The sequence below is a fragment of the Brachyhypopomus gauderio genome, unplaced genomic scaffold, assembly GCF_052324685.1.
Source record: "Brachyhypopomus gauderio isolate BG-103 unplaced genomic scaffold, BGAUD_0.2 sc85, whole genome shotgun sequence".
NCBI classification, from domain to species: Eukaryota; Metazoa; Chordata; class Actinopteri; order Gymnotiformes; family Hypopomidae; genus Brachyhypopomus; species Brachyhypopomus gauderio.
Window position 1 is genome coordinate 75,256 of NW_027506906.1, and position 27,245 is coordinate 102,500.

At 44.6% G+C, this 27,245-nt stretch overlaps 1 protein-coding gene and 1 long non-coding RNA gene across 2 annotated transcripts in view; one reads left to right on the forward strand and one right to left on the reverse strand.

Annotated features, from left to right (window-relative positions):
• Positions 1-27,245, reverse strand: part of LOC143493349 (uncharacterized) — a 56,792-nt gene that overhangs the window by 15,881 nt on the left and 13,666 nt on the right. Inside the window, exons 2-3 of the long non-coding RNA XR_013125402.1 lie at positions 21,299-21,488; positions 18,225-18,337 (exon numbers count right to left, since the gene is read on the reverse strand). This is a non-coding gene — a long non-coding RNA (uncharacterized LOC143493349). The remainder of the gene's footprint in view (positions 1-18,224; positions 18,338-21,298; positions 21,489-27,245) is intronic.
• pamr1b (peptidase domain containing associated with muscle regeneration 1b) overlaps positions 10,431-27,245 on the forward strand; it is a 28,895-nt gene continuing 12,080 nt past the window's right edge. Inside the window, exons 1-4 of the mRNA XM_076991734.1 lie at positions 10,431-10,604; positions 18,884-19,060; positions 21,632-21,757; positions 22,194-22,308. Of these exons, the coding sequence (XP_076847849.1) occupies positions 10,475-10,604; positions 18,884-19,060; positions 21,632-21,757; positions 22,194-22,308 (548 nt within the window). The 5' untranslated portion in view covers positions 10,431-10,474. The remainder of the gene's footprint in view (positions 10,605-18,883; positions 19,061-21,631; positions 21,758-22,193; positions 22,309-27,245) is intronic.

Consider the following 27,245-nt stretch of genomic DNA (forward strand, 5'->3'; position numbering starts at 1 on the left):
GAAAAACTCCCTTTTTGATATAAGTAAAATGTATACAATATGGAAAAACAGTGTATGTAATATATCCATATGTATTCAGAAACGGTATTGAATCAGAAACCAAATGTACAAGCAAAATGTGAATGCCAACAGTGAATATCAGGACTGATATAATACATTCACACTTTCAGCTAAGAGATATCTGCTCTAACGTCCTGCCTAACTAAGGACCCCCTCCACCATGTTTCAGAGCTGTTTGAGAGATACATGTTACCCTGGCCAAAGATGCATCACAGCACAGTGTGAGCGTTCACATTACGCTCTTTAAGCAAGAGTGATTGCCACCATTAAGAACAAAGCCACCACAGCTGAATTATTTAGAAAGCCAGGGGAGAATGGATGGACACACAAGCCAGCAGATGAGTTATAGAAGGTAGTTAGGACAGACACACACACACACACACACACACACACACACACACACACACACACACACACACACACACACAAACAAATAAACACACACACACACACACACACACACACACACACACACACACACACACACACACACACACACACACACACACACACACACACACACACACACACTCAAACACAGCACTGTGACTCAGTATTCATGTTATAATAAATTATATGGGCATATCAACCCCCCTCTTTAAAGGATAGACAAGTTGCTATGATGACTCTCCTTTTAAAATTCATGCGATTGGTCACTAACTGGTACATCAACACTGGCTCTATATCCCCACACAAGCAGCTCACAAATCTCACACAAGCTCACCACCTTCACTGCTGTGCTAACTTCAGCAGGGCTCAATATCCATCATCATAACCCTGTACGGTCGTTCCTTCGCACACACAGAAGTACTTCTATTATTCCTGCTGATGAGACACTTTGTGCTCTGGGTAGAAGATGAACTTTTCCTGCTAATTCGCAGCCACAAATCCTGTTACTAAACTCTATTTAAGAAACGACAGGTCTGCTTTCCCTAAAGGGCAACAGAGGCCTCAGAACTCATCAGTAGTGGTGTAATAGCGCCCTCTACAGGCTGTGAGGCTACAGCATACCGAGCTGCCCTAAAGCCTTTGTCTAAATAGTACATTAATCCTGAAAAGTGATAAGCTGCATTTAACGAATACTAATGAATGCCAGAGCTGATAACACAAACATCTATTTAAATAAGCCTGCACTGGGGCAGAAAGCATCATCTCAGCACTATCTCCAGTCCTGACCCAGGAAGCGGGGTACTAATTATCCTGTAGAGCTCAGATACGCCCTTGGGGCCTTTCACAACAGGATTGGTGTCCCTCATTACCATACCCTACTTCTATTACATTGATGTGTTATGTGATTTTGCTGGTGTTTTTTTTCTCATTTAAGTTGGCATGCATTTAAATATGCATTAAATTTTAAAGTGACTTTTGAAAAAGTGTTTGAGTCAAAGATTTCTGAGAGGTGAAACTGAACTGTAGTCTGTTGAAATGCATCTCTGACATGATAAATTCCCCAAGATTGAATGACAAGATTTTTATTAGTGAAATGAACACTGTAAGCTAGATATTTTATGAGACTACAGTCCAGAGATCATCAGTTTCACTTTGGTGTCAAATGTAGACAAGGTCCAGAGCACTATTCACACAAATGCTTTGACTGGTTGCAGTATGGCCCAGTGTCTGCTGGGCTCACAACTGTGGAGGAATTAGATTCACTAGAACAGAGCTGGGTGTGGAGGCCTAGGCCCAGATACAGACACAACAGCCTGAAGCCATACGTAAAGTCTAGGTGTGAAACAGAGCAGAGAAAACCCCAGAAAAGGCTGAGCGTTCAGGACAGGACACTGCAGGATGAGCCCTGTGTGCTGGTGTGGTGATCTGCTCCTGTAATACAGGCTACTGCTGTGGTTTTATGACCCCAGAGAAAGACGTCAGTGTTTGGAGATGTGCTGATTAAATGTGCAAAAAATGTGTGTAAGCAATATCAAGTTTATACTATATTTTAACCTTATATAGGAGACATTATATAAGGGATTTTGAGTTTCTCTGGAAAATAATGACATCCCACTGGTGATAACTGGTGGATGGTAGGATAGATGGCTCCTCACGTGGTACTAGTGTCTTGCAGGATTCCATACAGAAGGTCTACTGGATATTGCAGAAGGAAGATTTACAACAAAATCGTGCTGGAATATCCAACGTACATGTGACAGTAGAAAGTGTGATGAAAGAAAACTGCAGGGAAGCATGAAGGCGTGTGTAGAGAGAGAGGGAGGGAGAGAGAGAGGGAGAGGGAGAGAGATGGAGAGGGAGGGAGAGAGAAAGGGAGCGGGGAGGGAGAGAGAGAGAGAGAGAAGAGGGAGAGAGACAAAGAGGAGAGGGGAGAGAGAAAGAGAGAGGCAGAAAGAAATAAGAGAGGGAGGCACAAAAGAGAAAGAGCCAGACAGAAAGAGAAAGACAGATACTGTAGACAGACAGACATACAAACAGAGAGAGAGGCAGACAGAGAGAGAGACAGAGAAAGAGATAGAGAGGTGTTGTTTCCATGGTCTACCATAAGACATGAAAAAGGCTATACATCTGACCCTTTTAATGAAAATCCCACACAAAGCAGTGCAGTTGTGAGCTGCTTTAAGGCTGTGAGAGAGACACACTGCTGTAACAGACACTCACCACTGTCCATCGACAGAAACCAAAGTCAACCAAAAGTTCCTCTGGCGTTTCTGGACACAAACGCGGGTTTGAAAGGCATTTCATGAGTCGCTTGAATCACCGAGTGCTTGTAGTTTCTCTATACATTTACCCAAACATGTTTATTTGCTGTGTTAACATGTTTATGCATTTTCCACAGTTTGACTGTTAGGTCAGTATGCCCACACAGTAAGAAGGAATGTAGACATAATATAGTTTTCCACCACTGGAGGGTGCTTTGGACTGGTCAGTGAGTTGAGAAGCATCTGAAGAACCTTTCATAATGATTCATATGAAGTTTATGACCTTTCATGATGATTTATCTTTAGATGTATACATGTTAACAGGAGCGTTGGCCTTGTTGATGTAACACTGGCTGCACTGTGAAGCCTTTAGTCTCTGGCACTGGGAGCATTTATAGTGCCCACAGATGAATCGAAACAAAGTGTAGGTAAACATACCCATTACACACACACACACACACACACACACACACACACACACACACACACACACACACACACACACACACACAAATCTGACTTATTCAATCAGTGTTTACATCACACACAATCTGTTGCAATCTGCTCGCATAAGAAAAGAAAATCATATTAAAACCACATTTATTTTAGCCATAAAACATTTCTCATGAGAATGAGAGGTAGAGTGATCTAATGGGGCTACTTTAGTACATTTTAGGAGTGTGCAGTGCCACTGTGTGTGTGTGTGTGTGTGTGTGTGTGTGTGTGTGTGTGTGTGTGTGTGTGTGTGTGTGTGTGTGTGTGTGTGTGTATACTGGAATACGTCTGTGGCTATTGGACTCTCTTTGAGGTTTGGACTTTTTTATGCAGCATACATCTGTAAGACCAGAGAGTGGGACAAGCACACATGCACATTGGTGAACGTACACACACACACACACACACACACACACACACACACACACACACACACACACACTAACACACTAACACACTAACACACACACTGTCTTTCTACCTCACACTTGGCCACTCGACTACCCAACCACCCACACACACACCCACACCTTCATAACACATATGGACATTCAATTAATGTAAATTATATATATATATATATATATATATATATATATATATATATATATATATATATATATATATATATATATATATATATGCTCTTTTGTGTTGAAAGAAAAAAGCCTGAAAAAAATGCATGTAACATGGAAACTTTGTTGCCATGGAGAACCAAAACAAACTGAGTGTGATGTGTCTATTCCATTTGCCTCTGGCCACACACACACACACACACACACACACACACACACACACAAACACTCACTCACTCACTCACTCACTTACTCACTCACTCACTCACTCACTCACACACTCACTCACACACTCACTCACACACTCACTCACACACACTCACTCACTCACACACTCACTCACACACTCACTCACACACACACACTCACTCACTCACTCACACACTCACCCACATACACACACACACACACACACGTGCACACGCGCACACACACACACACATGTGCACACGCGCACATACACACACACACTCACTCACTCACACACTCACACACTCACTCACTCACTCACTCACTCACTCACACACACACACACGTGCAGGCGCGCGCACACACACACACACAAACACACACGTGCACACACTCACATGCACACGCACACACACACACACACACACACACACACACAGTGATGAGTAAAGGCTAAAACCTTCAGAATGTCATAGCTGGTTAGGTTCAAGCAGGGTTTAGTCTCTCAGAGGGGTTAAGGGATTAGGGTTTAGTCTCTCAGAGGGGTTAAGGGATTTAGGGACATTGCTGTGAGAATGTCTTGGCTCCACGGTGTAATTAATTCTGCACTGTGTGTGTGTGTGAGTGTAGTGTGTGATGTGTGTGTGTGTGTGTGTGTGAGTGGAATGCGTGCATGGCCAGAGTTCTCCTGTGTGTGTGGAGTGTGTGATGTGTGTGTGTGTGGGGGGGTGTGATTAGTGTGTGTGTGTGTGTGTGAGGGGGGGCATGTGATGTGTGTGTGTGTGTATGTGTGAGGCATGTGATGTGTGTGTGTGTGTGGGGGGGGCATGTGATTTGTGTGTGTGTGTGGGGGGCATGTGATGTGTTTGTGTATGTGTGGGGCATGTGGTGTGTGTGTGTGTGTGTGTGTGTGTGTGTGTGGGGCATGTGATGTGTATGTGTGTGTATGGGGCATGTGGTGTGTGTGTGTGTGGGGGGGGGCATGTGATGTGTGTGTGTGTGGGGGGGGGGCATGTGATTTGTGTGTGTGTGGGGGGGCATGTGATGTGTTTGTGTATGTGTGGGGCATGTGGTGTGTGTGTGTGTGTGTGTGGGGCATGTGATGTGTATGTGTGGGGCATGTGGTGTGTGTGTGTGTGTTGGGGGGGCATGTGATGTGTGTGTGTGTGTGGGGGGGGGCATGTGATGTGTGTGTGTGGGGTGTGTGATGTGTGTGGGGTGTGTGATGTGAGTGGGGTGTGTGATGTGTGTGTGTGTGTGAGATGTGTGTGTGTGTGTGAATGTGTGCGGCGTGCAATCTGTGCAGTGGATGGAAAATCTCAGAGCAGCCGGCTGCACTGTGGGCTCTCCCTCCCTGTCTGGTTCTGCCTCTGTGCTTTCCATTATCTGATGGCTATTTTCCGCCTGTAGAACACCCAGCCATCAAGCAGGCCCACTCCGGCCCCCGGAGACCCCAGACAGCACACCCGTCAAACCCTGCCCTTCACACCCTGCCCTTTACACCCTGCTGAATCCAATAATAGCTGCTTCCAAAGGCCCTGAACTAATTTCTGCTGGTTTTCTATGTATGCTTTACAGTAATGACTACTGAAAATTACATAAATTATGCACAATTACTAATTTTCACTCTTTGTTTCCAGTATATTTTCAGCATACTTTCAGAATGTCTTTGTAACATTCCAGTTTTATCCAGTATTGCTCCATTTACTTTTAAATTCTTTCACTCAGTGAAAAACAGCAAAAGAACCAGAGAATCATATAACCTGAGTCTGTGAGTCTGTTTATTTCTCACTAGTAAAACATATCACAAACACTTTAATCCAAATTCCCATGTAGTCTTAACTTCTGCTACACAGATTAAGTGCATCTTGTATGTTGGGTAACTGCCATATTCAGTTAACTTAGTGAACAGCTATGCCTGTGTGGCTTAAATAACACAGACAGTTAGACAGCGGATAAACATGTTAACGTAACTTAAAGTTATCCTAGCCATAGTTCAACTTAAGATTTGAGCCAGACAAAATTGCAGTCATTTGCCAGTATGTCTACATCATTAGGTCCAAACTAAACTATGAGTTCCAGGGAACCACACAGTTAAACTAATGGAACATGACTTCATCCAAGACTACAGCAGTCAGACTTGGATAACACCAACAGCACGTGCGTGGTTGCGTGAAGCAAAGATGACATCACTCTGTAGATGGTTCAAAGATGACATCACAGACCCTGTGGATGCTCCACACCACATTATTATTGTCCATCTTCAGCCTACAATGTGATTTACATTTTCTTATTTTTTTGTCATATTGTGGACATGTGCTATTCTATTTTCCTCCATATGGACTCTTTTTTATTATGGCTGTGGTAGACTGATTACCATCTTTGTAACTTTACTTAAAAGTCTGAGCTTCCCATAGACATCACAGCAGGCCTGAATGAGGATGAAGGCTGCAGTATTTAGGATTCTATACCATTTTCAGCAAGAACACATGGTGGCATAAAGTAAATAAATCTAATGCAGGTGAAGTAGACAGAACTTGACCTCACGAATGGGATTACAGTGTGTGTAGTTTAGCCTAGCTTAGCCTAGCTTAGCCTAGCTTCTCCTCTACCCATCATGTAGCCTAATTACTGTGGTTGATGGTTTGTTTGTAATGGACACATGCCACATGTATCTTATGGGAGAAATCACATCAGAACTGATAATGTGTGCAAAAAGCTTCAGCGTGAATGGGTGAAGATCAAATGTCTCTTTATCAGTGGATCTGTGCCCACTTTTCCACGGCCTAGTTCTGAAAAAAATATTTCTGTCTGTCTTGTTTCGTCAAAAGATTTTTCCTTCATGCATACATTGAGTCATGCATACACTGTGTCCCAACAGTATCAAGGATTTATGTTAAGCATTTCTTTGATCATAGTAATTTTACTTCACTCTGGGATATAGTCCCCAGGGTTGCCAACTTTTGACGTTCGCTTGGAGTGAGATTTTAACCTGGAGCCGGTGGCGAGTGTATTTTGTTGAGCGGGGGGGGGGGGGGTGGCGAACGAAAGTTGTTGAGCGGGGGGGTGGGGGGGTGGCGAACATAAAATGGACACAGATTCAGTGTTATATCCGCCGGTGGATGGCGCCAGAGCTAGCGAACTAGTAACGTATTGAATCATATATGTGGATCTGAGGTAAATAAACTGGATATTTTTTTTCGGCGTGAGATATCGGATGTGTGGCGTGAGAGCGTGTGAAAACGGTCTCAATGCGTGAGAGTTGGCAACCCTGAGTCCCATATAGTCCCTATAACACATAAACACATACGACATTAGGATCATATGTTCAAAATACAGTGAGACTCTATATTGTCATGAACAATAAGCCGGAACATAAGGTACAAATGCAAAACTCTAACTGAAGAGTTTAATGAAATAAAAGAAAACTAATCCAAACATAAAAGAACATTAACTAGAACTACAGAAAACCTACGTAACAGTATTACTGACTGGCAATTGGTCAAGGAAACACAAAAGGCGTAACATAACAACCCCCAGCAAACACCAACGTACTGATAAATAAAGGGAAGGACAGAATGAATTCAGGGGGCATCCCGCCCACCTGGGGCCTGCCCACCTGGGCCCCGCCCACCTGGGGCCACGCCCACATGAGCCCCGCCCACAAAGAGTGCAGTGCCACCTGGATTCTGGGCATGATGACTCCACGCGCCCCCAGAGCATGGTGGCTAGCCAGTGGCCCCCTCTCGCTGGCTAAGGAGTTGTTTCCTCAATGGGGACATCAAGATAACTTTGTAGTGGGGATTAGAATGGCACCCAGTTTCTTCAACAGGGCTTGTCTTGAGTTGATAATTTATGGCAGAAACCCCTTTCAATGCCTTTGTAGACTGGACCCAGAGATGGTACCCCCTACACTGTCTGGGCTCCAATCCATGGACAGAGCATTGAAGCATCGCCCCTCTACGTCATCAGAGAGACATTTCCTCTCCTCGACTGGGCGCAGAACTGGCATTCTCTTGCATCAACTTCCTGTAATCAGTGTAGTTCTGGACACTCTTGGTCCTCAGAGAGCCGCCAGCCGGTTCTTCTTCCTTACACAGTGACTGGATCACAGATTTCTTATTGTCTTGCATGATTCCTGAGATTGAGGTGGTAGTGGTGCTGAGACCTCTGACGAGCTTCAGGGAAACATCTTTAGTTCCCAGGAGAACTCCAGGACGTCTCTTGACAACACAGAGAGCTCCAGGGCAGAGTGAATCCTCAGCAGGTTCTGGGGAACACCAGACTAGCGTGCCAGGCTGCCAAGTCTGCTGAAAAGAGAGAGAAAAGCCAATACAACAACAACAACACGCAGACAGACAAAAATGAAAAAAAGCAAACAAAAGGAGCCAGTTTCTCCCAAAAATGGTCGATCATTCTATCACGGGTATCAAATGAAGGAGAATAAGACACTAGGAAACATGAATCTCCAGCTGAAGAGTGTAATGAAACTAACAAAAAATAACACCAAACGTAAAAGTGCACTAGAACTAGAACTAAAGAAAGTGAAAGTTCTAAGAAAGTACCATTCTTAGTGCTTGGTTTCATTCCAAACTCAGTGTCTAGTGTCCTGCTAAGCAACTTCCCTTATTTACCACAAAGTAATGGCTGTTTATTATGTCGTTTATTAAGTCGTTTAGACACTGTCTGCCTCCCTGTTTACCTGCTGTGTCAGTGGGCACGAGCTCACTCAGGTGAGCACTGAGAAAAGGTGGAATGTATGTAAATGCAGATTCTGTATGCAAATTGGTAACAATGGCTTATGAAGTGGTGCATGTTGATTAAGACTTGTTAAGAGGATGTTGGATGATGCATGGTGCTATAAACACCTCCCTGGTAATCCAGCTATAAGATCAGGATCAATGCTTACATTTCCAGTATGCCTTGTTTTTATGGAAAGCCGGTCAACTGAGGAGTGGTTCTAAGGTTTTTGCTCTTTAGCTGGAACACAATATGAATCTGAATATGAAATATCAAAATGTGTGTCCAGTGCAACCAGTGTGCGCTCAAAAGAGGACACGTTTCCTCTGTAACTGTCCAATGGCAGAGTTGTGCAGGCAAACATACAGCCATGCAACATCAAAAGACCCAGCTGGGTTCTACGACTATCAGGAGGGCCAGATAGTCGGTCCTGTCACTCACAATAAACACCTAAGCAACTGAACAAACACTGTGAAGCCATTGGAAGGTAAGGGGGGACGAAGAGAGGGATGAATCAGCATAAAATCCTGTTATTTTTGGATAAGCCTGTTGATATATGATCTCTGCACTGCTAGGAACCTCTCCTTTCATTTTAAGCTGCTTATACTGTATTTGCATACATTACACTACCATTTAAATAATGACACATATTTACTATTCAGATCTTATATACTGTCAGAGTGTGACAGGCACAAAACGTGCTGGAAGAAAGGAAACAAATGCCTCCTTCTCTTCCTGTTGAGGCCCTAACAGCAGAGTTTAACGAAACAAACAAAACACAAAACTCAAGTAACTAAAGAAGGCCGGTGGCATTTCCACTTGTTCTCGAATATGCCCCAACTGCTCAAGTCAATGCAACATACACGAGACGACATGACTACGTAAGGTCTCACGAGTGACCTGGTAACTGAAGCACAACACACACCACCTGAGTGGACCGTCGAGCCAAAACAATAAGTGCAACGGAAAAGGAAACATAAGCAAAAGGCCACGTGGATCACCATTTTGGCCACGTGGATCACCATTTTGGCCACGTGGATCACCATTTTGGCCACGTGGAACACCATTTTGGCCACGTGGAACGTCACCACTGCTGCTGTCCGTGGGACACCGTCACTAGATCTCTGCTCACTCAGCTGATAAATGACCTACTCCATCGGTTTGCTCTGTGGTGTTTAATTGGCATCAAGACTGAATATCATCAATGTTGTTGCTCCACTTCTGGGTTCATATCATTCGTTCTCAGGTTCTCGCAGGAGGAACCTGTTGTTTGGAGTAAAAGGTGCTTGTTAATATTGACTTTTTAAATTGTAATGATTGTTATTGTAGGATATGCGAGGTGTGTGAAGAGAAGGAATCAGATGGATGGAGTGTGTGTGAAGTGAGGTGACCTGGGGTCAGCGGTCTGGGGGCGGACACATTCACTCAGCTGCAGGGTCACTAGTGCCGGGGTGAAGACGTACAGTGGAGGTGCATATGAACAGAGTGGAAAGTCTTATGGGGCTTGACTGTAACATGAAGCCAAGCCAGGGAGAGAGAGAGAGAGAGAGAGAGAGAGAGAGAACAAAAGAAAGTATAAAAAAGAAAGAACAAGACTGGGGCATGAAGGTACTTAGTTAAAGGGAAGAAAGCAGAGAGTCATGGTGGTTATGGGGGGGGTAAAGAGAGGGAGAGAGGGAGAGAGGGAGAGAGGGAGGGGAAGAAAGAGAGGGCTGATGTCAAACCAGCTGAGCTCAGAAAGTAAACAGCGATCCGGAGAGCAGCATGCCTTCAGCCGCACGGCTGCATGGGCTTCCCCGGGAGCGGTTCCTCACACTCCCTCACTGCTGCCTGCTCTTCGTCCGCCTACTCCTCGTCTTCCTCCTGGTGTCCCGAGGGCAGACATGGCCACATGGTAAGTTCTGACTCACGCCTGTCAGCTGGGGCTATCTCTCTTTTAAAGACACTACTCGTCCCAAACCTTTTGTTCTCTGAAAGGCGGCATATGCAAGATGTTCAGTGTTTTATCTTATTCTCTGACTGTCTGAATGGACAGAAGATCTACAGTTTTACCCCTTCATATTCTTTCTTCATTTTTTGTTTCTATTTTTTTCACTCAGCTTTTCTTTCTTTCTTTCTCTCTTTCTTTCTTCCTCATTCTCAGTGTGTTAGCCTTCTGGCAATGACATTGCATCCTTTTTTCTTACTCGCATTGACAACTACTGTTGATAACTGTGGAATCAAAACATTGTCTGTGAACAAGGATCAACTTTTGTAAGAGTGATCTCCTCCTACGGTGACTCCAGAGTCCCATTGTCCTTGTACAAAGACCAGCGTTCCCATGAGGACTGCGTCTGTCTTGGATTTGAGGATGTTGTTGTTGCTTTCGATGACTCAGGAGTATAAATGGGAGAAGGACCAGTATGGACTGGGTTCTCTGCTTGGCTCCTGGTGCAGACCCCTGACTCTCTCTGGCCGGGCTGAGGAGGGGCGGCTCAGGCTTGTTTGTGGCTGCTATATTTCTTTCCCCTTAGTCACACTTGAGCAGTTGGGGCATATTCGAGAACAAGTGGAAAATATTTACTCAAGTCAGACTCGGGGCATTCCTGACAAAACAAAGTGATTAAGGAGTCATGAGTTGCTCTGGAGTAATCCTGCCAATTCCCTCTGCGGTAATGTTTCGAGGAAACCACCTCTCCTTGCTTTCTTGTAGCTGTTATTAAGTATTCACGTTGCAGTGTGTTGCACCACTACACCAGAAGTGCTGGTCGTACTCACAGATGGTCAGGGCACTGGGTGAATCTGCAGTGTTTGGTCTCCCCGCTGTTTCCATTCTCACTTCATTAAGAATTGTTTATATGTATTAAATGTGCGGACATGGTGGATGGATTTGCTTGTATTTCTGCAAAAATGTCATCTCCCCCTTTCAAGAATATACATCATCTTGTAAAAAGGATGTTGAACCTGCATGTTGATTAGGTGAGGATCTATTACTGACACCCTCGGGGACGGTTTAAAATCACTGTGTGCATTAGATTCATTGGGACTCTATATGTAATTACACGGGTGAAAGGGAAGCACTGAATGTCTGAGGGGCGAGTGTAATGAGTCTCGTGGCTGAGAACGCGTGTGCAGTGAGGCGGTCGGGGTTAAGCGTTGCTGGGGCCGTGCGTGTGGAAAAAGCTTCTGCATATAAACACAAACCTAAAACGATTAGTCAGCATGGGACCATCAGCCATCTGAGAAACTCCTATCAAATGAAGATAATCAGGAGGTTATAATCAACTCTGCTGTGCTGTTTTAACCATACTTATTGATCTGAGATCTGTCCCGTGGTTTCTATTATAATGGCGTGTATTAGAACTTTAGAAAGAGCCACTGGTCTTAGATCAGTCTTAAAGGGGAACTTCAAATATGAGTTCAGCAAGCTGTCTAAACATTCTTTCCTGTTGATTTCAGGGATCTCCCTACACCACAGTCCCTCTGGACAGCTTTCGTATTTCTGAGATTCTTTTAACTTTCTAGGCAGTACTATTTATTCGATTTATTTGGGCTGGACCCTTAAAATGATCATTGCGGGTGGGGTGGTCAGTGGGTGGGGGGACACAACAAGGAGACAGTGAAAAACACATGTAGTAAAGTCATGTTCATCTCATAGTTATGCGTTTGCCCATGTGCTAATATGTGTAAGAGAGACAAGGCTGCCAGCAGGGATACACTTCAGTCTGCACATGACCTACATTAAACGCACCCCTGAGCAAAGCAGACTGAACATATGTTGGTGTCACTGTGTCACAATGTCTAAATTGGTCTGTGGTTTCCTTTTGGAATGCAGATGGAGGTATATTTAGAGCATTGTGCGGGTTGTCAAGACATGGAGATACACAGATATACACTGTATGTGTACTTGTGTGTGTGTGTGTGTGTGTGTGTATACATGTGCATGCTGTGGCCATGGCAATGCCCATAGAAACCCAGAGGAGTTTCCTGTTCCATGACTGCTAAATCACTCAGGCCTCTAAGCAGAGCAGAGGTCTGGAAGAGCAGGAGGAGTCCAGTGCTCCTACACCAGGAAGCCCACCAGGCTGGCTGTGATCGTCTGCTCATGGAGACCCTGCTCCAAACACCACAGACGGTGCAGCAGAGGCACGTGGAGTTGAGGCTTTGTGTCACATGAATGCTGCTGACACAGCGATTGAGCAGCTGTGATCTTCACACAGCATCCGTGATGCATCACACTGGCAGGGAGCTCAGCGTCCGTGATATCAACAGCAGCACGAGATCCACGGGCCCTCTGGAGCTCAGAACAGCATTTTTGAAGCATGAGTGCCTGTGTGCTCGCCTTCTTGGCAGCTTGCTGGCCTCCGCGGTCATCCTGGGACAGCTTGAGAGAGGAGAAATGGATGAGACCAAGAAGTGTGAGCTAAGATAAAACACAGAACGGACATGAAAACAGACGGCTGCACCGCTTAGATGGTCTCAGTCTTAAATCAGACGTCTACTAAACAAATCCATTTGTTCACAGGTTCAAGTAGAGAATTGCATATGGGTTTCCAGATGTTACACTGATGACTAGTGTGTTGTCTTTAGACTGGTGCTCAACCAAACATATAAAATATATTGATTCTACCAGTCCAGATGTTAGTACCAGTTCAAGCACATGCAATAAATGCTGTGTGGCTATGACTCTCACGTGAAGTGGAAATTATTTTGTTTGTTAGATTAGTAATAAGGACAATTTTAACCCCTTTCATTTTGGCTGAAGTCACCACATATGTACCAAAGTTCAATGCCTGTAGTGATTTACCTGTGATCATAGATGAGGATTTCAGTACTTCTCATCTGGGGGATCTTCCCTGGGCGTGATGTCAGTGTCTGGATGTGTCTCAGAGCTGAGTCAGGATCCAAATGCTATAGTGTGTAATAGTGATGGGTGGAGTCATGACACATGTACAACACACACGTCCTGTGAGCACATGCCCACTGTACTGGATCTGTGCCTGTGTCTCATATCGATCTCCCCTCAGTTTAGCTGTGTCTCATATCGATCTCCCCTCTCTTTGCCTGTGTCTCATATCGATCTCACCTCAGTTTAGCTGTGTCTCATATCGATCTCCCCTCTCTTTGCCTGTGTCTCATATCGATCTCCCCTCTCTTTGCCTGTGTCTCATATCGATCTCCCCTCTCTTTGTCTGTGTCTCATATCGATCTCCCCTCTCTTTGCCTGTGCCTCATATCGATCTCCCCTCTCTTTGTCTGTGTCTCATATCGATCTCCCCTCTCTTTGCCTGTGTCTCATATCGATCTCCCCTCTCTTTGCCTGTGTCTCATATCGATCTCCCCTCTCTTTGCCTGTGTCTCATATCGATCTCCCCTCTCTGTGCCTGTGTCTCATATCGATCTCCCCTCTCTGTGCCTGTGTCTCATATCGATCTCCCCTCTCTGTGCCTGTGTCTCATATCGATCTCCCCTCTCTGTGCCTGTGTCTCATATCGATCTCCCCTCTCTGTGCCTGTGTCTCATATCGATCTCCCCTCTCTCTGCCTGTGTCTCGTGTGGAGAGGTACGGGCTGTCACAGCGTGGCTACACTTCTTTCCCCCTCTTGCTTCTGTCCGGTTATTTCCATGTAAAACACAGTGAACATATGGGATGGAAAAAGCAAATCCATGTTACATAATCCAAGGTAGGACAAAACAGGCCTGCTGGGCTGCAGTGAGATCACCTGGAGCTTATTAGAATTGCATTGGGTTGGGGGGGTTCGAGGCATCAAGCCATACAGTATATGTGTGTGTGTGTGTGTGTGTGTGTGTGTGTGTGTGTGTGTGTGTGTGTGTGTGTGTGTGTGTGTGTGTGTGTGTGTGTGTGTGTACGGAGAGAATCAAAAGAGACTGCAATGCCCAGTGTGGTTGTATATGAATTGCATTAAATGAAAGTCAGCATTAAGAGCTAAGAACATTAAGATCTTAGTTATGGAAACTAGATTAATATAAGAGTAGAAAAAAATACGTATGAATGACACTTCATACATTCAACAAAGGCTACAAGAAATCAGCTTGTGTTGAATGGAAAACCAACACTGATATGTTAATTTCAGAATTTATTTACCACAAACCGAACTGTGGATGTGGCTGAAGCCGTTTTTTCACTTCCATATATGGTCAATTTGGCACGTTTTAGCAAAGTCAAGTCCAAAGTGTTTTCTGACTTATTTTCCCCCCAAACACTTTTCCAATTAGGCTGTCAAGCCTCCGCACAAAACTCATTTGTGGACCATTAGGGGCAAAAGGAACGCACACAAAAATGCAAGCACGCACACGCATGAGAAAAAAAAAAAAAAGTAAAAATGCAAACACAAATACACGTGTGTGCCTGCAAAAATGCGAGCACACGTGCGCACGTGCGCTCCTGTAGCTCACACTCAGGAACTCCTCCTGCTTGTAAAAGCAGCCAGTAAATTTGAGCTGTGGAATCCGTATGCGTTTTGCAGGTGTTGTGTGAATGTCTGGGTGAGGGGCAGCGTGTCAGTCCTGAAGAGGCCACAGGAGGTTTGACTCCTCCCAGATCTGAAAACTAACCATTACGGCAAGAGCCAGAAAGCCTGATCATGGGGAGGGGAGCTGAATGATGAGCCTGCTTTTACTGTAAGAGCCTGTGTGCATTCCTGTGGTCATCACACTGCTGTGCTTACAGGAAAATGTATCTTTAGTGAGCATGGGTAATCTACTTTAACCGATAAGCTCTGTGGCCAATCAGAGACTGGGAACAGCACCATTCACACTAGAGTTCACCACTTATTCACCACTAAAGGAATTTTTGCCTCTCCTTATGCCATGGTAGTTATGATCTCGTTAGGAGAAGGTGATTAGCTCAATGTGCTGTGTTTACTCATTACAAGGATGCTTGGGATGTTTAGCCTTTATGATTGTGTGATGATCATAAACGCAGGAGACAACAACATGCTGTAACCCTAATGTAATCACAGATGTAGCCATGAAGACATGGACCTAGAGACTAATAAAACCTATATTTTTATTTTAAGCTCTTCATGGTGCACAGATGTCCAGTAAATCTTTGGTGGAATGGACGTACAGCTGTACAACACGCTTAGAAGTCATTTGGGCCACCAGGAGTTCCTTCAGGCTACCAGTTCCTTATGACTTATGTCTTCTCTATACAGTCCCATGCACAAGGTCAAATCCATAGGGCGCACTTTCACAAACGTCTTCAGGAGGACGACTTGCAGGCAGGTTGCTTTTTTCACCACTGGATCGGTTTTCTGGACAACTTGTAAAAGTTGGTAACATAAGTGTAATGGCCCATAAAGTGCTCACAAACATACGGGGTGTGGAGCTCGTTTCCAAAGGTCTTAATAGTGCTTCAGGTATTGTCATATGCTCAAAGAATGTCTTAACACCAAGGCTGAATCTGATACATGAACATCAGCCAATCAATCATACTTAAGCTAATGATTAAAGGCTCATTTATACTACCTGGACCCGGGCAAATGGTTTATAGCATCTATGACAATAGTTTTTATATTCCTATAATAATTTTTATAAGCCTATAAATTGTGTAGTTATGCATCTTAATTTGTCAGTAGAATACTGATCACAGCTTGTGTAGTGCAATAATAGTAGTTAGAGCATTAATGTCTGGGCAGCAAGTCTTGTAAACTTGCAATACAGCTATATTTTTTGCTACAGAACTAATAGACCTTAAGTAGACCTTCCTCACAGGACAAAAGCTAACATAACATCTCACAACCACAGTTTATTGGCTAACTACTCGGGGGCCATATCTGGTCTGCTGTGTTTCTAAAACCACAGGCCTTACCAGTCCAGCTGGGATGCATTGTGGTTATAGTGCATTGATGACTGGGAGAAATAAGGACAATAGAGTTACATACAGTAAATGCAACAGTTAATCAACTTTATGGTGTTTTCATAAGATGAAGATGCCAGTACTGTGAGGATCTACTCTGTGTTTTGGTTCCCCACAAACAAACATTAGATCCCCAAAGACACAGTTCCTTTCTTCAGGCTGTCATATGCAGGGATTTGTGAGGTGTTTTTTTTTTACTTTTGTTTAGTATAGACAGATTTTTTATTTTTTAATTGCATTTTTTCCATGCGTCATGTATGATTAATAGGGATTATACACTCTCAATATGACTTGACTGACAAACTAGTGAACCATAAAAATTCTATCTGTATAAATATTTATGTGGACAGAAATATAGGCCACTCAGCTATATCACTTTTGTATCACTATTTATCACTTTTGTATCCATATTTCTTAAGCAGTTAGTGTCCTTCGTGTTCTGCAGTGTGGAGAGTTCTGCACCTTATACGTTGGGAGAAGAGCCCGGGACAGGGGAGAGTACAGCCAGCACACGTTAACCAGCACACGTTAACCAGCACACGTTAACCAGCACTCGTCAGCCAGCACACGTCAGCCAGCACACGTTAACCAGCACACGTTAACCAGCACTCGTCAGCCAGCACACGTCAGCCAGCACACGTTAACCAGCACACGTCAGCCAGCACACGTCAACCAGCACACGTCAACCAGCACACTTCAGCCAGCACACGTCAACCAGCACACGTCAACCAGCACACGTCAACCAGCACACGTCAGCCAGCACACGTCAGCCAGTACACGTCAACCAGTACACGTCAGCATGCACGCGTCAACCAGTACACGTCAACCAGTACACGTCAGCATGCACACGTCAGCCAACACACGTCAACCAGCACATATCAGCAGACACAAAACAGTTTGATCCAGGGAGAAATGCTTCACGTGACTTTAACAGTTCCTATGAGCCCTACCAAGTTTCTAATGTTTTCAATACCGACACTCACATACAAATATCAAAGGGATTCAACAGTCAGCATGGACCTGTGGTCAGTAAAGGTTTTTTGATATTTTGCTGCAAGACAAATTTGTGGAATTAACTCTGTCAGAACTGTTTGAGTTTATATGTTCTGTCAGTAAAGTGTCACATCATTGAATGTCATTGACCTATAAACAAATGACCAGCCAATTCATTTCTCTTTTCATGACCAGTCCAAGAATACTTGTGAGGTTTTCACTTTGTCAAGGAAACCCACAAAAATTTGGGCTTTTAAAAATTGTTAAAAGAGCAATCAAACACTGAAAGAGAACACAAATTATGTCAAAAGTTTGTAAGAAAGAATGTGAAACATGTTCACTAAGTAACTGTAGTACGAGGTTTGTATTAGTCTATGTCCTAAGTTAGAAAACCCCTCACATATACATTAGACAAACAGTATGTACATACTGCATCTTACATGAGCTTATATGTACAGTATATGCTTAGCTTTTTACAATTCATTCTTTTGGTAGAGTTAATTTATTACACTTTGTTAAGTCTTTTCTCAGTTACACAAAATACTTTAACTGTAAGGCTGCAATGCAACCGATGATCTGTTTCATAACGAAACCACCACACAGTGGAAGAATGTCATCCAATTAACCGATTTACCAAAAAGACGAATTTACAGTTGATACCTCGACGTGATTACTGCAGCATGGCACATGGAGATGGCTGGAGGTGTGAGCGCCGCTCTGAAAGTCAGGACAGAAGCTGACCTCACTCTGGGTTTACACGCTGCACACAGGACCTGCTGAGGACAATAACTTCACGTTACATAACGTGGGCCAACGGCATCTAAGGACACACTTGAGCCTCAGAGGGAGTGGAGGATCGCTTAAGGATTTATGGAATTTCAACATCTCATCCTACTTTGGAAATACAAATAGAGAAAGAATAAAAACTGCTGCCCGAGAGATCTTGGAGAATCCCACAATATACGGCATTCCTTGATTTCCAAAGCTGAAAAAAGAGACTTAGGGTACTTGTTTGTGAGCCACACACACACACACACACACACACACACACACACACACACACACACACACACACACACACACACACACACACACACACACACACACACACACATACACACACACACACACACACTCACACACACACACAATGTAGATACAGGTTACTGCTAGTCATGCAGGTCTAGCAATACAGTGTAACTGTAGCACAGTTACAGTCTGTGTGTCGAAAAGTGTGTTTCACTGTCTCCCATGTTACCAAACACTACAGTGTCTTTCTGAGTGCGGTTTTGTATGTAATAAACCCTTTTCTCCGTCAGACTACAGATTCCTGTATAACTACTGTCCAGGAGCAGAGTGGAGCGTGATGTGCAGAGGCTGCTGTGAATATGAGGTGATCCGCTGTAAATGTCCTGTTCAAGGAGCATCTGTGGGCTACGCTGTGCCCTGCTGCAGGAACGCTCGCCAAGAATGTGACCCCTGCATCATTCATCCGGGTCAGCCTTCCTCACAACCTCACACACACACACTCAGCCTCCCTCACAACCTCACACACACACTCAGCCTCCCTCACAACCTCACACACACACACAGCCTCACTCCCAACCTCACACACACACTCAGCCTCCCTCACAACCACACACACACACACACACACAGCCTCCCTCACAACCTCACACACACACACTCAGCCTCCCTCACAACCTCACACACACACTCAGCCTCCCTCACAACCTCACACACACACACAGCCTCCCTCCCAACCTCACACACACACACTGCCTCCCTCACAACCTCACACACACACACTGCCTCCCTCACAACCTCACACACACACTCAGCCTCCCTCACAACCTCACACACACACTCAGCCTCCCTCACAACCTCACACACACACTCAGCCTCCCTCACAACCTCACACACACACACACAGCCTCCCTCCCAACCTCACACACACACACTGCCTCCCTCACAACCTCACACACACACACTGCCTCCCTCACAACCTCACACACACACTCAGCCTCCCTCACAACCTCACACACACACTCAGCCTCCCTCACAACCTCACACACACACACAGCCTCCCTCCCAACCTCACACACACACACTGCCTCCCTCACAACCTCACACACACACACTGCCTCCCTCACAACCTCACACACACACACAGCCTCCCTCACAACCTCACACACACACACTGCCTCCCTCACAACCTCACACACACACTCAGCCTCCCTCCCAACCTCACACACACACTCAGCCTCCCTCACAACCTCACACACACACACTCAGCCTCCCTCACAACCTCACACACACACACTGCCTCCCTCACAACCTCACACACACACTCAGCCTCCCTCACAACCTCACACACACACTCAGCCTCCCTCACAACCTCACACACACACACTCAGCCTCCCTCACAACCTCACACACACACTCAGCCTCCCTCACAACCTCACACACACACTCAGCCTCCCTCACAACCTCACACACACACACACTCAGCCTCCCTCCCAACCTCTCACACACACACTGCCTCCCTCCCAACCTCACACACACACTCAGCCTCCCTCACAACCTCACACACACACACTGCCTCCCTCACAACCTCACACACACACTCAGCCTCCCTCACAACCTCACACACACACTCAGCCTCCCTCACAACCTCGCACACACACACACAGCCTCCCTCACAACCTCACACACACACTCAGCCTCCCTCACAACTTCACACACACACACTGCCTCCCTCACAACCTCACACACACACTCAGCCTCCCTCACAACCTCACACACACACACTCAGCCTCCCTCACAACCTCACACACACACACTCAGCCTCCCTCACAACCTCACACACACACTCAGCCTCCCTCACAACCTCACACACACACTCAGCCTCACTCCCAACCTCTCACACACACACTCAGCCTCACTCCCAACCTCACACACACACACTGCCTCCCTCCCAACCTCACACACACACACTGCCTCAATCCCAACCTCACACACACACACTGCCTCAATCCCACGTTTTCCAATTGTAATACACATATCTGGATTGACAGCTAGGCATTAAAGGAAGAATGAAAGCCAAAGCAACATATCTTGCCTTTACAGGCACATGCTTTTATCTTCATCTCCTAAATCTTCTCTCCATCATCCCGTGAGATCAAGTGAAACCCATGGTAAACCCACGTGGTCCTGTTCCACATGAAGTTGGTCCACATCTATTTTATCTCTGAAGCTCAATAAATTGTGCTGCTCTGTGGACCCAAGTTTTCATTTCCCCGTCTCTGTCCTCCCCACCTACTGGATGTGTCTGTTTACTCTTTAAACGGTCCTGGCCCACTGGTACTGGAGGCTAGGAACACATTTAGGTCATTAGGTCAAGGAAAAGCGATGGTAATGGCTCAGTTAGAAGGTCTATATGACACAGACTATACGGCACTCTTTATCCTTCTCACTGTGGCTTGTTTTTGCTCTTTAGCCCAGTGATGGTGTAACAAAATAAACACAAAAAAAAAAACGTTCTAGGTTTAGAGTGTGAGTGTGTGTGTGCGCTTGCACAAATACCAGATGTTCTGTTAGATTCCTACCTGGGCGACTGTTATACTGCCAAACATCTTTTAAAAATCACCAGCAAAAAGTGAGAAGCCACGCACAGTGCTCCACTCACAGTGCACGGTGATGTGAGCACACAGAGTCTCATGTGTTTGACCTACCGTCTGGCTAAAGCTGCAGGTTCTGTGTTTCGGAGATTCAGGATCCTTGGTCCGTATGTGGAAGGCATCCCAACTGAACAGAACTCTTCCAGCTTTATAAACGAGTCTGCATCAGCCCGTCAGTACGCGCCTCTCTGCTCAGGGCTGATCGGTTCAGTATTCAGAAGGTTACAGATGCAGCTGGGGGTGCCTGTGGGCCAGAGAAGAAAGCACTCTTTAGAATTCAAAGACCTGGTTTATACATCAGCCCTACGTTAGCCTTAAGGTACCATTTTAAAACTCATCTGTCTCTTTCTCTCTCCTGGAATTTAGTTTTTCTCTCTCTCACTGAAGGGTGCAGCATATTTGAAAACTGCAAGCGGTGTAACAACGGAACGTGGGGTCCACGAGACGACTTCTTCGTGAAGAGTCGGTATTGTGCCGAGTGTCGGCCGGGCTGGTCTGGAGGAGACTGCATGAGTAAGTTCTTCTCAACCGCACACGTCCTCCATCTCACGTACACTTCATGTGCAATTATGAAAGCTGCAAACACGTCTGTGGCGTTCCAGGATGTTTTAGTATATCTGTCAGCTGCACCGTGTCAAGTGGGGACGCGTATTAAGACCACATACTGATATTTCACAGTGAAAACCTATTTCACTAGGTTTTGTCCAGATTGCTACAGCATGAAAAAAAGATCTAAACTACACAAAATGCCATCAACAGTAATGGATTAATACAGTAGAATTTTCAGATCTGACATGATTACTTACTGACGTAATGTATTAAATCACAGGGTAACCGACTGCTGGGTGGACGGACTGATAGTCAGAAGTACAGATGTGGTGAATGGTGGGATAAGTGGGTGGTTGAATGAATAAATCTTCAGCTGGATATGTGAACGTCTTCTTTCCAGCGTGTGGTGGTGTGATCAGGAAGAGGCAGGGACACCTGGTCCTGGAGAGCTACCCCACTAACGCTCGCTGTGAGTGGACCCTGCAGGTCAACGAGGCCTTCACCGTGGAGCTCAGGTGAGCGCTGCCCTGTGCATCATCAACCACTGCTTCCCTCCCACAGTCGAACATCTCCACCACTCCACCACACTGCATATTCATTACAAATGTATCACTATTCATCTGCAAGCTCCGTGTCCAACGGAGAATCTTGGCACACGTACAAAATGTCCTTAACAGATGGCTATTTTGATTAGAAACATGATTTTACTTGGGCGTAATGTCGTTTCGGATTAATTTTGGCGTAAAGTTCTTGTGACGCTTGCCCTACAAGTACTTTACCGTTTCACAACTTTTCCCTGGGGCCAGGGAGAAAAATGGTTATTGATTTTCAAGTTAATGTAGTTAATCTAATGGTACAATTTAAATGGCCTGAGCTCTGTATGGTATGGGTGCAGTGTATATCAACAACGCTAGAACACTAGAAGAGTTTTGTCATCACACGTTTCACAGCTGGTCCAAAGTGAACTGTAATAACACCTGTGGCGAAGTGTTCAATGATGTTCTGGATGGTAATCTCCCATCAATCAGAAGATCATTCTGGAGGCTGTGTAACTGGGTTCACCTGCGTATTGTGCCATATACAGTGCAATGTTGCTCAACATTACCCTGATGGAGCACAATTATCAGATAATACTTTTCCACTCATATGCACCACTGTTTCAAATGTCACAGCCATGACAGGCCTTGGAAAAGACGGTTATAGTGTGTGAACAAAAACACGCAGAACAAAGACCCTGGAACTAAATGATACATTTAACTGCAGTCTTCACCTGCATTGTCAGTGCAATAAATGTTCTCTCTTTTTCATCCATGTTACTTCATTCTGGCTAATGATGATGGATTAATGGAAAGTTATGATTCCTGGCATGTGCAGACAGACCTGAGCTGGCGGGGAACACGATGCATTTACTACTGCTGGCAGCAGTCTTGACGCTCTAATGTCGAGTAGGTAAAGCTGAGGGTCTGCCCCACCTCCACCACACACGCGTCTGCCAACGGCCACACATTCAGACCCGACCGGGCAATTCTCCCAGCTGCACCTCCTTAACCAAACAGTTCAGCATGTAATGCAGACGAAGAGCTTGTCAGTGGGTCAGCATGTGTTTCATAGCATGAGCCCCTGGTCTCTGTGTTCCTGTGGACTGCCTCGGTCAGGGCAGACACAGGCACAACCCGAGCCCGTTATCCGTCACGCTCTTCAGGACCACACTTCAAAAGAACCCAGAGATACGGAGTACGCTTCCATCCATCATTTACTCCAGATACACCATCTCGGTACTTGAACCAGAAAACGAGACTGATCTTCAGATTTGCAACGTTTATTTACCTACTTGAGAGGATGTGCATAAAAGCATTTTACAGTCATCAGTGTAAGAAACATGGCCTGGAAGTTTAGCTGGAGTTAAAGACTTCACTCGGCTCCGATCTCTTTTAGTTCTTAGTCACAAAGTCTTGCCTGTACGGTTTAGTATACAGTATATGCAACATCAGAGCATCATGCAAGATTTTCTCCTGCACGCCGAGCCATGGTCACATCTGCAAAATCAGTCTTACATAATGACAGAGTTGGTGTGATGTTGCCAAGAGTGAGTCCTGTGATGTTAATCGTCAGATTTACCACCACTTTTAAAGCACATAACTTGTCTTGTTACTTTATAACCCAATAGGAGATAAGGTATTCTAAAACCCTAGACCATAAAGTCTGTTAACACACAATGTCTGGGATACATTTGTGATCAGTCTTTTTAGAAACAAAGTTGGCATGTTTGGTTCCAATGCTGCTTAGATTTGTACCATTATTCCTTACTGAAGGAAATAGGACTAACCTTTAAGCTTACAGGTATTCTTTTCTCATTCATGTCATATACCTGTTGACATCTCCCTAGAGGTTCATACACAATATGCAAATCTGTTTGGAGTCATAAAATCAGTTAATTTTAGTAATTAAATAATTACTACTTATTTGGCAGTAAAGTAGCATTTCATATGCTTTCTCATGGGATACTATACATATATTGTGAACACGGTTATGACAGCTATATGAATACACATTGGTTGGCTTTAGTAGGCTGAAAAACAAATTGACCAGAGTTAGAAATTGGATAGGCACACCAGAAAGCTCCCTTACGTACTCGAGCTGAAGACTGAATTCTGGGAAGGAAAAATAAGTGAATTTGTACCCTACTAAATCAATGGGTGACCTCAGAGGGACACGGTTTCCTGCCTTTGCAGATTCGCACTACCTTACCTATTAACAAGATCCATATCAAATTTGATTTGGATCGGAGGTGTTCATTCTTATTTCTGGCAACATCATAAGCTCTTTTAGGTCTGGAATGGAAATTTTCCACACCAAGACGACCCGGGATCTGAGGTAGCTGTTGACATTGTGGTGTATGAGTCATTAACCATGTCAGCCCGTAAGGTTGGTCACTGCTCCTGCTCTCCGTGAGGAGAGATTCACATCACATGACTCACAAACGCCACGATTAACAATTCAGCACAGCAGCAAAATACGCATACTGCAAAAGGCCCACAGTTTGTTCATCCATTGCATCTTCAATTAGGATTGACAGATGTTAATTTTCCTACGCTCGTTTGCGTTCATAACCTCTCAGGCACTTAAGCGCATTGGAGTTTCTCAAACTCCTGGTTGCTTGTAACTGGGGGATAAAAAAGGTAGTTAGAAATGCACGCCCATAAGCACGATGAAATCTGTCTTTAGAAGGGGACCATCATCACTAGATAAGTTATTAGAGACTGTTGCCTACACGGATTACCCCAGAGCCTCAAAACTAAAGTTCTTGAAGCTCTGGGAGCCCCTTTGATAAGGGAGAAAATGATGCAGCATACGGTCTTGATACTATCGCTACTTGATGAAACGGTTCATAAAAGGTTCTGGACTGTAAGGTTCAGATCCTATTCATTTAACTTACAAATTTCACCAGTCCTTGTGCACAACCTGTTCACTGTTCAATTAATAATGTGTCTTGGTGAAACTCCCCAATCAGTAAATCTTTAGGCCTACTGTACAAGGGGCAAACCAAAATTTGTCTAAAAAACATGTAAAGATCAAAATCAGTACAAGATGGTAACAACACCACAGAGACACTCAGCGGGAGCATGTAGAGACAAACAGGTAAGTGAAACCAGCAGGCAAATTATAACCAGACCAAAAAAAAAAAAAAAAAAGTGAAAATGACCCTCCATGGAATATATAGGCAGTGAAAATGAGAAACAGGTGAAAACAGTTCAATACTCGGGTGATGAGGGTTCCTGACTGGACAATATTATGATTCACATAACCTGACCAGAGGATTATGGGAATTTGAGTTCAGAGCTGCAGGGACAGGGAGAGGGAAGGCATCCAATACTCTCAGGTTTTTGGCAGCATGTATGGTGGAGTATTTTGAAGTTTACTAGGCTTCAATGAAGGGATACTATGTTATACTTTGGTGTAATGTAATGTAGTCCAGCAAGATATTTCATTTCTTAAGCCGATAAGTAGCAGTTCAGAACAATTTATTTTGTCTTTTATCTGATCTCAAAGCTCCACCTGGAGTGTGTAAATGAATGGAGCTCTTTGTCCGTTCCTGTAAGGGCTGGAAATTGAATTTATAAGGAATTAATGATCAATTTGGTCCAGACACCACCAAGGTCAATACTGGGACATACACTGAACCATGTCCAAATGTCCTCGCTCCAGTAATTGGACTGTATCTCAAAATTGATGGAAGAAGAATGGACATAATTTAAGGGTTTCTTTGCAGTCTGTATTTTTGACTGTTGGAAAGTGAAAAGCCCATAGAAAATCTTCATTTGTAGCTGGTTCATTAGGGAGCTTTTGGCCTTATTTGTCTTTCAAATTGTTATTAATGTCGACATCTGACAGCCTTTTAAACTTAAATTTGGGTGACTCCTGCAGTTAATATGTCTCTGGGGTAACCCAAATGTCCAAAATCATGTGATACGCAAACATACACCAACAGTGGCTCTCTGGTTGTCGTAGTTTACATGTCGTAGTAAGTGTTAGTTCGGCATGTTGGTTTGAGTATGATGAAGGGGTTGAACATTGATGCATGTTACTGACCAGTCCGTCAGTTGTGGACCCATCAATTAAAATAACGAGAAAGAGATTTGGGCAGGGGAGTGTCCTGAAAAGCAAGACATTGTGTAAGTAAACACATTTTTCATCCTTTTCATCAACCACTGATTATCATAAAACAGTACAGTCTGCATTATCTAGACCTTAGCCAGACGATGCCAATTAGACACTCAGCGGGGAACTGGGAACAACACCATTGTCTTGTTTGAAAGCACACGAGGCACAAATGGGAATCTGAATGCATGTCACTGTAACCAGTCAATAAGAATCTTCAATAATTCATCACAGCACTTCAACAAGTTCATAAGAGCCTTCATTAAGAACTCAGTGTGGCGAAGGAGGAGATCAATAGGAAACAACTAAAAACGATTCGTTTGTTGGTCGCAGCTGTAGCTCCTTAACCAAACAGCCACTAAAGTGGGCTAGACGTCAAGGACGCTGCTCAGCCAATTCAGTAAGAGTGGAGAAGGATCCAGACTCAAGACAAAAGAGGCCATTCGCTGCATTGACTATAGGCCATTATTCTTTCCTTTTGAAATCTCTCCGATATTGACTCTCTGATTCACTGACCAGGGTCTAGTGCAAATACAGCTGGATGCCATTTAGAGAACTGTAGTCATCTGATATTAAAAATGCACAAAATGATAATAACAGAGACAACTGAATTACTTCAAGGCCATATAGCAGACATGGAGGCAAGTTAAAAATACACAGAAATCCTGCAGCCCCCTGGGAACCTCGAGGCACAGACTAGGAGACAGCAACATCCATGTACCTCCACAGAGAAAGAAAGGCCTTAAAAAAGCAACTGAATGAAGAGGATACAACCAAAGCCGTTGCACACACG